Here is a 12,640-nt window from a genome sequence, read left to right as displayed (position 1 = left end):
AGGACGAGACAGAGTATACCCATACTAAAGGTCGATGTCAAACAATAGGCACAAAGCCCCTCGACAATGACGTAACAATGCTAGAGAGCCTACCCCCAGTAAGGGATCAACCGACAGAACCACAAGTCCACAAAATGGACTCTGAAGACGAAGGGGAGAGGGACTCCCCAAACAGGCTCATCATTGACTAGGGTGCTGAATGTGAAACCAGCACCGACGAGGAACCAGAACTGGCCTGCATAGAACAACCAACAGATAACGCCCCCCCCCTCATACTAACACCAACATGGAAGTTAAAATCGCAACCCCTTTGCGCAAAGCGCTGTCTGGAGGCTAATGTTAACACACAAAATCAATATCCTCCTGATACAAGAAACCCATTTCTATAAGCACTGGGACGTGGAGAACTTCTCGAGAAGCTATCCGGTCACCAGCTACTGGTGCTTCGGGGACGCTCACTCGCGAGGGGTGGGGATACTAATTCGCCCACCAATCGCGGGGGGTTCTTCAACGTCCAAAAAGACGCCACAGGACGCCTAGTAACGGTGGACTGGAAGTACGGTGGCCGTACCATCCGACTGGCTGCAGTTTACGCCCCGAACAATCCATACCACAGAACTGGTCTCTTCTCTGCCCTTGAAAACTATCTCCTGGGAGCAGAACACCTAATAGTTGCAGGAGACTGGAACTGTGTGGAAGACACACGTCTAGACAAAATCGGTGGGAATCCAAACAACGGAACTGGCGGCATTGTTGCTTTAAAACGATGCTGTATTAATTTTGATCTCGTCGATATCTGGAGGCAGAATAACCCCTCCAAAGTAGAAACTATGTGGTGCCACGGCCAGATAGCGACAAGACTAGACAGGGTGTACGTGTCCCAAAACTTGGAACAATATGTTCAGAGGATACGTCACACTGCAGTGCACAACATGACAACCGACCACAAAATGGTCATTTCATAATCACGCTCCCAGAGGGCCTTGGAGGCTTCCTCCCACCTTTCCCAGTCTTTTTAGCGACCAGCTACAGAACCTCTGTGACAGATGAACAAACACCAACTGGGACTGGGAAAACTGGCTGAGCTTCAAGTGGCAGACTAGGGAACTGTTCCAAAAATGCAGGCGCGAAAGGGCCTACCAACAACGCAAACGGCTGAGGGATCTCTACAGGGAACTCGGCTGGTACCGGACAAACAAACGGAGCGGAGTTTCCTGTGGACATCTTATCAGGCAAGTAGAAATAGAGCTGCAGCAAAAGTGGCAGAGTAGAGTCGAAGACCTCGATTTTCGAACGAGACTCTATCTCAGAAATTTGGAAACACCTTCCGCCACATTCTACAACCAACAACGGGTGGCGGCTAATGATGAGAAAACGATTCACCAGATCGAGGAGAAGGGCCAGATTTTACGCTCAACCAACGAAATACTCCGTCACTTTCATCAGCAGTATATCGGTATGTTCTCTGACCGGCAGGGCACGGATGACTTCAGTGAGTGGGACGCAACACGTTTTCCCGATCATCTTAGTGCCCTGCAGGACAGGCCGATAACTGCAGCCGAATTAAAGGCCACGTGCAGAATGATGAAAACAAAGAAGACCCCAGGGCCAGACGGACTGGGGATAGAATTCTATAGATCTATCTGGGAATTTGTATTGGTAGCATTAATAAACATCTTTAACGAATTCCTCACTTCGGGAAACATCCCCGAGGAATTCGTTAAAAGCCACACCATCTTTATCCCCAAGAAAGACCGAGATCGGACTTTGTCGAATAACTGGCATCTAATCTCCCTAACCAACGTAGACTACAAGATTTTTGCAAAAATTATCTGCACGTGCCTTAAGGGCGGTATCGAAAAAATAATAACAAGCTCACAGGTCTACGGGATCCCTGGTAGATCTATGGAATTCAATCTCTTTTTGTTAAGAGACTTGATCAAACTGGCCAAAGAGAAAAAATACCCCCTGGCACTTCTCTCCACTGACCTGGAGAAAGTGTTTGACAGCATCAACCACAAGTACTTGCAGAACATCCTACAAAAAACAGGCGTGGGCCCGATACTTCGGCGTACAATTAAAAACATGTATGCGGAAGCCACGACCCAACTATCTATTAATGGGTTTCTAACAGAACCAATCCGCATAAAGAGAGGGGTTAGGCAAGGCTGCCCGCTAAGCCCCCTCCTCTTCTCCCTAGTATTAGAACCCCTAATCAAAAGAATTGATAACACCCCCGCAATTAACGGTATTCCACTGCCCCAAGGCTCCAGACAATGCAAAATAGTGGCATATGCAGACGATGTAGTGGCTACACTCAGAGACTCTGAGTCCATCTATATCTATCTGCACACGCTGCAAAAATTCAGCATAGTCAGTGGCCTTCGCGTTAATGCACAAAAAACCAAAATCAAAAGTTTCGGAAATTTCCATAGCACTGGACTTCCCTACGGTTTAACGCTACAGACACAGCCCCTAACTATACTAGGCGTGCCCTTTTCAGACACCCTAGCACTACCAATCCAAAAATTGCAGGAGACAAGCAGGGAAAGGATAAGGCTGTTCAAACCAACCTTCTTCTCCTTTTATGGCAGAGCGACAGTAATAAAAACAATCGTCACCCCAATGCTGATGCACACTGTCAATATCACAGGCATCACACTGGCACAAGAAAATAAATTATCAAAAGAACTCCTGGATTTCTTCTGGAATGGGAGAAAATGCGAAGTAAAGAAAGAATACCTACAACTCAAACAGGAAGAAGGGGGTTATGCTCTGCCCGATCACAAAAGCTTGCTACAAGCAAACACGTTCAAAACCGTACGGAAGGCCTTAAACTCCAACCACATTTCTGGCCTATTAATTAGATATTTTATAGGACTTTTCCTCCCCCTCTTTGGGATCACGGACTATGCTGGACCCCGCGCAAGGGGGGTGCCCAAGTGGTACCGTACAGTAGTGAAATCGATCACAACACTCAGAGACAGAGGAATAGCAATCCTCACACACAAACCCAAAGCAGTATACTGGGATTTCTTCCAACTTTCCAGGCGTGATACACCCAATCTTAGTACAAATAATGAAATTCTCTTCAGAAACATCAAAAATAGCTGGGGACAGCCTTTTCATCGGGATCTAGCCTGAAGAATAGTCTACGGGCGGCTCCCGGTGAAATCCTGGTATGTACCTAACCCATGCGACCCATTCTGCGATGTCTGCCGGGACGTGGAAACAGTGGACCACTTCTTTTATTTTTGCCCACCAGCCCAACGCATCTGGCGGAGACTCAGCACAGCATTGGGAATCCCCATGATGACAGTAGAAGAGGTCGTACGACTACAATTCCCACCACCAGTCCAAAAAACCCAAAAGTTCACTATCTTCCTAATCAATGTACTAAAATATCACATCTGGAAAGTACGGAAAAAATCCCAGGTACGAGACGCAAATTTAATGTATGCAAGACTAAGAAAAGGTTTCTTTTTCTACTTACCCAAATTTCTTGCACAAGAAAGGCACTTACTAGGAGACTTTAAATTTGTGAATCAATACTGCAAACCACCGACAATATGCTTTCTTATACAGGGACGCATCAAGCCCTGTATATCTCTTTAGAACCCAAAAAACCCACCATCCCCCCCCCCCACCCCAGGAAAAAGAATAACCACTCTGTCTCCCCTAGCCACAAAGCTTTCGCTGGCACGGTTTCTTTACTCCAAACAAGGGGGGGAGAGCTGAGAACCCGGGCGGCGAAGGCTTACTGCGAGGCGGTGCCGCTCCTCGTGAGCAGCATCTCCCGGGCCAGTCTCTTCCCCATTCTAAGTCCCAGTGGTACCAGGTATACAAGTTCCTCAGTAAGTTCCTATTCATTCCTACTTACCGGACCTTAAGTCCTGTTATTTTAGATTTAAAATAAATATTTAAATAAGTCCTATTATTTACATCTTGTCTTTAAAAAAAAAAAAAAAAAAAAAAAAAAAAAAAATTATTTACCTGGAATAAAAATAAGGATATTATATCTAGTAACATAAAAAGAACCTCCATTAATACTGGAGTAAATCATTACTATAGTTCACATATTATATAAAATAATATGTGAACTATAGACAAAAGTCTATGTTTAACCTTTTTCTGAACAGATAAATTGAGATTATATGTTACAGGCCAATAAGGCTAAACAGGTTGACTGAGGCCTCTTTTTACCTCCTACTATCCTACTCTATCTTATATCATACTCCTCTTTTACTGTCTGCTGATCCTCAGCATGCTTTATTCTCCAAAGGCCAATGATGAGAGACATGAACTCCCATTCTACCTCAATAAAGGTCGAAACTAGTCTGGGTAGTGGCCCTTCTCTTAATGCATAACATTAGACATATCCGCAAGGAGATGTGTTTTGCATTATAGGAGATACTGAGACAGGAGTGTTGGTAGCTTGCTTCACCTTTGCAACGAGTTGCACTGATGTTGTACCACCTTACCCCAGTCCTGAAGATACTTTCAGGTGCAAACTTTGTTTGCTCATACTTAGATAAAGGATTAAACTAAATTTATTATACTCTAACCAAGTGAAAAATAAACTTTCAACATGACACATACATTGGACAAGGGGAATACATATACAGTAGTAAATTTAGATTTTGCAAAGATCCTCAATAGATTGCTACATCATAAGCTAGTAATTAAACTGGTTGGATGGTAAATTAATGCATTGGATTAGAGATTGGCTGTTTGATAGGCATTAGCAGGCTGCATATGGGGGAGTAATATCCCAGAAGGAGAAAGTTACTAGTGGTATATTGAAGATATAATAACATATCTTCAATCTGTTATTGATGACATTTGAATATTATTATCATCTGATGATGATAATAATATTCAAATCAGACTTGAAGAAAACATGACTTCTACTAAAACAACAGATGAGCAAAAGGCACAACAGCTAAGTAACACTTTCTGGTTCTTTACTAAGACAACTGGGCACAATTTCTTCCCTTTCACCTTGATCTCCCTTACATATAGATTTTTTATTTAAATTTTATTTTATCATCATCATCAAATTCTAGACATGTATCCACAAGGTGTGCACAAGATATGATAATAGTACATGAAAAACTTACATTACTAACTTCCTATCTACAATTTTCCTCCAAATCAATCTGTTACCTGTCAAGACTCCAACATTATCAGATCTTATATTTATGTCTTCTAAAGCACTTTTTACTGTATTTATTCACTTGCATCTTAGTCGTCCTCCGAGTCTTTTTCCTGCCAAGCTGGGAGAGAACACTTGTTTTGTTATTTTTCCCTCTTCCGTTCTGTTTAATGACCATACTGCCTGAGATTAGCTCTGCTAACACATTCCTGGATGGTAACAATGTCAAATTCTTTCCTAATATCCTAGTTTTTAATCCAATATTGCCAACGCTAACATCTGTTTATCCCCCACCCTTATCATTCTCAGGACTCACATATCTGTGGTCTCTAGTCTTTGGTCAAGTGTTTTATTTCTAACATAGTCTCAGATCCATAAGTTTAAAATTGGTTTGAACACTGTCTTGTATACAGCTAATTTAGTGTTTTGACTAATTTCTCTCTTATTCCATATAAATGTATTCAGTTGACTCCCTACCATACCAGCTTTATTGATTCTGTTGTCTATTTCCATATTTAATTTACCATCTTCACTAAAAATTGTGCTAAATAGCTGAAATGTTCTACTTGTTCTATAGGTTCACCCTTCCGGATACAGTTGATAATTTGAATGTCTATTTTCATTGTCTTTGTCTTTTTATTACTGATTTTCATATTAAATTTATTACAACAGTTATTCAATTTAGTCAGGGAATCTTGCAGACTTGTACTGGATTTATTCAAAAAGTATAATATCTGCATAAAGAGCCAAGATTAACATTACCAATCTTGATATCAGATTTAATACCACTTTCTTTTATAATGTGATCCATACAGATAATGAATAACCATCTTCGTGTAACTCCTTCAATTCTAACTGCTAACTTAAGCTTAAATGGAGACTATGTGCTGCTTGATATAATGTCCCATTTACACCATATAACTGTAGCGTTTTGAAGATCTTTCCTCATAGCACCTTGTCATATGCCTTTTCCAGATCAACAAAACTTAAATACAAATTCTTGTTATATTTCCAAGACTGCTCAAACTATTTGTCATAAAGTGAAAATCTGAACCTGACACCCTCTATTTGGCCTGAATCCAACTTGTTCTTACATCAAGCTTCCCTTCCACAATCCTTCTCTCCTGTTTCTCAAGTATACCTCCATAAATCTTACCAGGAACACTCAGTAGGGAAATACCTTTGTAATCCTTGCATTCAGTTTTATTTCACTTTTTTGTATATGGTACTATGAGAGCTCTAGTCCAATCATCTGGAATTTGGTCCTCTGTGCAGGCATTCTGAACAATGCATTGCAGCCACTGCAAGACTTTTATACCTCCAGACTTGAGCATTTCTGGTCAAATATCATCTACTCCAGCTGCCTTTCCATATTTCAGAGTGGCTTTTTCTATTTCAATTATGGATATGTATTCCTGATTGCATGCCTGCTGAGTATTTTTACCCCTGTGCTGTCACTGCTTGTTTCATTCAGCAATTTTTCAAAGTAATTACTTCATACATCAAGGATATCTTTTTTTGCAATTTTCATGTCACCTTTATCATCTCTAATTCCTTTTGCAGCATTCCTTCTTCCATTTCTGAACTTTTTCAACAGCTTCGAGAATATTTTGCCACCTTCCTGATACTTATTTTCTATGTTCATACCAAAGTTCTTGCCGGCCTGGTTGGCCGAGTGGTTAGTGTAACTGCTTTTGAGCCAAAAAGCTGCAGGTTCAAATCCTGTCATGAGCATGGTTATTTATGATTGTCTGTGAAAATACTAGTGGTGATGGTGGGTGGTAGATGGTGTTTGTGTAGATGGTGATGGGAGTTGCAGTTTGTTGTAGTTGGTGGAGACAGAGAGTTGTAGAATAGGTGCCCTCCCTCAATGAGTTCAAAGATTCCTTGGAGGTGTCAGGCAGTAATAATAATAATAATAAAGTATTCCCATGACTTCTGTTTAGCTAGTTTTACACAGTGTTTAGTTTTCTTACATTAGTCTCTGTATTCTCTAAGAGCACAAGCTGCTTATTTTTTTGCCAGGAACTTTTGATATGCTTTCTTCTTTTCCTTCACTGCCTCTTTAACTTCCTGTGTCCACCATCAAGTTCTAATTTTTCTATCCTTGCAGACTTCACCACATGCCTCTGTGGCTGAATCAATCAATGTTTTCTTCAGGATTTTCTACTGAATTTCCAAGGTTTGGTTCCTTTTCTCAAACTCTTTCATTTTTTCTTGAATAATGTTTGTGTATTTTAGTCTACAGTTCACATCTGAGAGCTGCTCAACTTTTATTCGATTTAAAACTTTCTTACATGTTCTTCTTTTCAATATGAAATTCAATTTTATGATACTCAAGACTAAATGATGATCACTTCCAATTTCAAATCCTCTGTACACTCTAGTGTCCTGCACCAGTGAGAAAACATCACTATCAATAATGATATAGTCAATGAGACTTTTCTTATTCCTTTCCTCTTTTCTCCATATGAATTTGTGCACATTTTTATGTTGGAACATTGTGTAAGTAATAACCAGTCCATGTCCTAAATAGAAATCCAACAGGTATTTGCCATTATTATTAACTTTGCTCTTTTCTCTAAATTTTCCAAAATATTTTTCTGTGTCTGACAATCATTTCCTACTCTGCTATTTAAATCCCCAAGAAGGATCAACTTTTCTTTTTTCATTATGTCAGTTGCTTTCTTTAAAGCCTCAAAAAATTCCTCCATTTCTACCTCAGTAGAACCTTCTGTGGGACCATAGGCACAAATAAGTCTCATGGTTCAGTTCCCCATTCTATTTGTCCACATCACTCTACTTGATATTGCATGCTATCCAAAAAAAAAAGAAAGCATTTTATTATTATGTGAATTCCACCCCAAAAGGCTGTAAATCTATAATTGCTATATACTCTTTTTGCAACCCAGTTGAAAAAGAGCAACTGGATTGTTCATATTTCTCTACCAATGCAAGAGTATCCAGGTGCTCCATACTTTCACTCAACCTTCTATATACAAACATTCTTCTCTTACTAACCAAAATTCTATACATAGTTTTGCTGATAACAGTGTGCCATTCCTTTTCTTCATTTTATTAACCTTACAGTGCCCATACCTTCCAAGATCAAGATATTTCATGACTATGTCTTCAACACTGATCTCCTTGACATATTCTTCATTAGCTTCACTGCTATCTAAATATAACAATCCTATGTTATATTACTCAGATCTACTGGCATGGTTAGATATACACACTTTTAGCTTTTCTGGAACAAACATGTTATATCTATATTTTGATGAGCTAAAAAAAATTTGAGGTTCTCTTCAGGTAAAAAATGCCATTCCTCACCTGTATGACTGCTAACAGTATATTAATTCCAAATTTATCCAACCTTAGAATTTGGCTTCTCTAAAAATGCTTGATGCTATCCAGATGATGGTAATCCAGTTAACAGATACCTTTTCTCACAGCTATTCCAATTTCTATCCATAGATGTTCTGTTTCTGCCTTATGATTTTTCTAGAGGCTATTTTCATTGGCACTTTTCTCTACTATTATCACTGGAAACAATTGGAGTTGTTAGAATAATAATCATAAATTGGGACACAACGCAACCTTAACAAATATGGTTGGATTAATTTGCCAAAAATTTGGGAGACTGTTATCCTAAGAGAAACTCCTGCATAGCTGTTTTTTTTTTTTTTTTGCATTAGAGGGTGCCAAAAATAGGACTTTAGATCTTTTGTCCTTTGCAATTATATTGTTTCACTCACTCACTGTCATGTGTACAAGTGTGTTGTGCTATGCTGAGCTGAAAATCAGCGAAATTTAAGTTAATAAAACATCTCTTTGATAAAATTGTGTGGTGTTGTTAATACCGTGAAAAATAAGTCATGAATAACCATCAACACCTAAGCTTATGTGTTAGATATTCAAGAACATGGAAGAAGGCTACCCTAATTCTGATATATAAAAAAGGTGTGGTAGAAGACTTGATGAACTACTGACCCATCAGCCTACTATCAGTGGTTTACAAAGTGTTTACAAAAGTCTTAGTTCATAAACTTTGTATGACTCTAGACCTAGCACAACAATGGTACAATGTTGTGCTGGATCTAGGTACAATGGACCATATTCAAGTTGTACAATGGACCATATTCAAGATGAACTACTGACCCATCAGCCTACTATCAGTGGTTTACAAAGTGTTTACAAAAGTCTTAGTTCATAAACTTTGTATGACTCTAGACCTAGCACAACAATGGTACAATGTTGTGCTGGATCTAGGTACAATGGACCATATTCAAGTTGTACAGCTGATTATTGAGTGGTGTAATGAATATTAGTTACCATTATGTCTTGGTTTTATTGATTTTGAGAAAGCCTTTGATTCAGTAAAAACTTGTGCAATACTTAAAGCATTATGAAACCAACAAGTCGAGGAGGATATTCAAACTAGAAGAAATATTTAAACTTCTTGATTGGGAAGGGAGAGGTCTGTAGATAAATGTAAGCTATTTAAGCCATTTCCACTTTGCAGATGACAGAGTTATTTTTACTTCAACTGCACATGAATTACAGACTTGTATCCATGAACTCCAAATTGCTAGCAAAACAGCTGGCCTAAAGATAAACCTAAAGAAGTCTCAAGTTATGTTCAATAGTTATGTGCAACCAGAAATAATAAAAATCAATAATGAGGAAATTAAACAAGTAGATCACTACATATACTTAGGACAACAGATATCAATGGAACAAAATATCATGGATGAAATTAAGACACACGATGCTTGGGTGGAAAGCATTTGGAAAATTACATTCAATATTCAAACGCCAACTACCATTATGTCTGAAGAGAAAAGTTTTTAACCAATGTATTCTTCCTATGTTGACATATAGCTGTGAAACATGGACACTAAATGCAAAGGAAATTCAAAGATTAAGAACAACACAATTTAGCATGGAAAGAAGTATGCTTGGTATCACAAAAGGAATATGTGGATAAGAAACCAAACCAAAGTCTCTGACATCATAGGAAGAATGAAACATCTGAAGTGGCGATGGGCTGGGCATATTGCTCGAAGACAAGATCAACAATGGACAAAAGAAATACTGAATTGGATTACACAAGAGGAAAAATTACCACAATGCCGACTTAAATCATGATAAATTGTTGATATCATCAGATTTGCAGGAGTGACATGAGAAAGGAGAGCCATGGACAGACAGTTTCGGAGTAATCTTGGAAAGGCCTTCCTTCATCCAGCATTGGATTGACAATGGCTGATGATGATGATAGTAAATCAATAAATAAATCTACTCACTTAGATCACATTTTTCCCTGGGATGTGCACACACATCTTCTCATTAATAACAACAACCACAAATGCTAAAATACTTACGTGGAGTTACAGTTGAGGGAAATTTTGGCAGGATGGCAGTTCACTGAATAACGGTGGGTTAATGCAAGATGGGGAAGGCCATATCTTTGAAATGTTCCTGATTCTCTTCCCTAGAATAAAAAATATGTCTATTTGCAAGAGATAAACCAACACTTTTTTAAAAAGTAATTTTTTAGAGGGTGGCCATAAAATTCAGTGCCCTGTACAAAATATACAACGAAAACAGAAATAATAAAATTAATTAAAATAAAACATAGTGTTAATATTAGAAATAAAATTCCTAAGTCAGTCGGCACGCACCTTAACAAAATCTAAAGCAGTAAGAGTAACAGAGATAATAGTAGTAATAGTAACAGATAATAGATAACATGGGAATTTTATAAGAAATAATACCTATAGATAATAGTAGTAATAGACAGAAGCATAAGAGTAATGCCTTGATGATGAGTATCATTCAAGCTTTTACACACTGCATGGAACTATATTCTTATAGAATAGAAGCTACATTCTATAAGGATAGAAACTACATTGTTATAGAATATAGTTTCTATTCTATAAGAATGTAGCTATATTCCTATGCCTACACTGCATGCTCTATCATATCACCCTCCTCTTTCTCCTATCAACTTGACTCTATAAATTGCATTTTCTCAACCTTTATTCATACTGAAGATTCCAGAGACCAGAAACTACCTTATTCAATCATCTCTGGACCCTTTCCAATATCCCTTCATCCTTTTGAAAACCAGATGACCAAATCTGTGCACAACAGTCTATATGTGGCCCAATCAAAGATTTATACAATGGAAGCAGAATCCCCTTACTTCTACAAATCAGTATCCCCTACATCATTGCCAGAATTCATTATATCGTCCTCACAATTTGGCAATGTGTCCTCTAAATTTATTATTATTATTATTATCATTACATGACACCTCCAGGTAGTCCAATGACTCATCGAGGGAGGGCACATACTCTACAACTCTCCGTCTCCACCACTCAATCTACCAACTACAATCATCATCTAGACCAACGCCATCTACCACCCACCACTAGACTTTTCACAATCACAAACATCCATGCCCATGGCAGGATTCGAACCCGCAGCCTTCTGGCTGGAGAGCAAATAAGCTAACAACTCGGCCAACCAGGCTAGTGGGTATTAGTGGATAAGGATTTTAGATCCTTATCCACTATCACCACAAGATCACGTAGTTCTTCCACCTATAAACAATATATCTCCATCAAGAGTAAATTCTACATCCCATATTTGTTTCCCAAATTCTAAAACCTTGCATTTTACAACATTGAACTGGCATCACCACTCTCATACCTATTCACTCAGTCTATTCAAGTCTTCTTGTAAGTCTACAACATCTGCCCTACTCGTCATAATTCTTCCCAACTTTACATCATCATCATCATCTACAAATAACTCAATATCTCCAATATCATTAACATATGTTAAGCAGTAATGGTCCTAAAACAGACACCTGAGGCACACCGCTAGTGACTTCCTTCTTCTGGGATATTGCTCTCCACATACACAACTTACTTTTACCTATCACACAGCTCATTTCCTATCCAATGCACTAATCTAATATCCAACCCTATCTGCTTTTGTTTGATTATCAACTTATCATGGAGTAATCTTTCAAAATCTAAGTATACCATTGTGCATCCATCTCCCTCATCCAACGCAGTTGTTACCTTATTGTAATAATTAAGCAGATTACTAACAGAGGGACCAGTCCACCCTGGGCGGCACATTGAATCTTACCCTATACATCATTTTGACTTTTTATAGTATTTTTGGTATGTATTGAGAGGGGTAGCAAACTCACAGACCGCCCCGGGCAGCAAAAGCTCTAGCAATGCCATTGCACTGTTTTCAACTCAATTCTGGATCGTGGTTCTCACTAGCCTCTCTAATAACTTAAGCCACAACACCTAACATAGAAATTGACCTATAATTTGATGATTGAGTTTTGTCACCTCCTTTATGAAGCAATACAAGCACGCTTTCCTTCTACTCTTTTGGAACTTTACACAATGTAAATTATTAATCAAACATACCAAGGCAGATGTCAACTCCCTG

The 12,640-nt window shown here is 38.7% G+C and overlaps 1 protein-coding gene across 1 annotated transcript in view; it reads right to left on the bottom strand.

Moving 5' to 3' along the window:
* The window catches only part of Oseg4 (intraflagellar transport protein Oseg4), a 377,419-nt gene that overhangs the window by 221,822 nt on the left and 142,957 nt on the right, over window positions 1-12,640 (bottom strand). Inside the window, exon 17 of the mRNA XM_090392828.1 lies at window positions 10,543-10,652. Coding sequence (XP_090248954.1) covers window positions 10,543-10,652 — 110 coding nt within the window. The remainder of the gene's footprint in view (window positions 1-10,542; window positions 10,653-12,640) is intronic.

This window comes from Typopeltis vanoorti, chromosome 5, assembly GCF_054136105.1.
Source record: "Typopeltis vanoorti isolate ZY-2024b chromosome 5, IOZ_Tvanoo_1.0, whole genome shotgun sequence".
Lineage (NCBI taxonomy): Eukaryota > Metazoa > Arthropoda > Arachnida > Uropygi > Thelyphonidae > Typopeltis > Typopeltis vanoorti.
The sequence above is the reverse complement of the archived record's forward strand: the minus strand, read 5'-3'. Positions and strand labels throughout refer to the sequence as shown.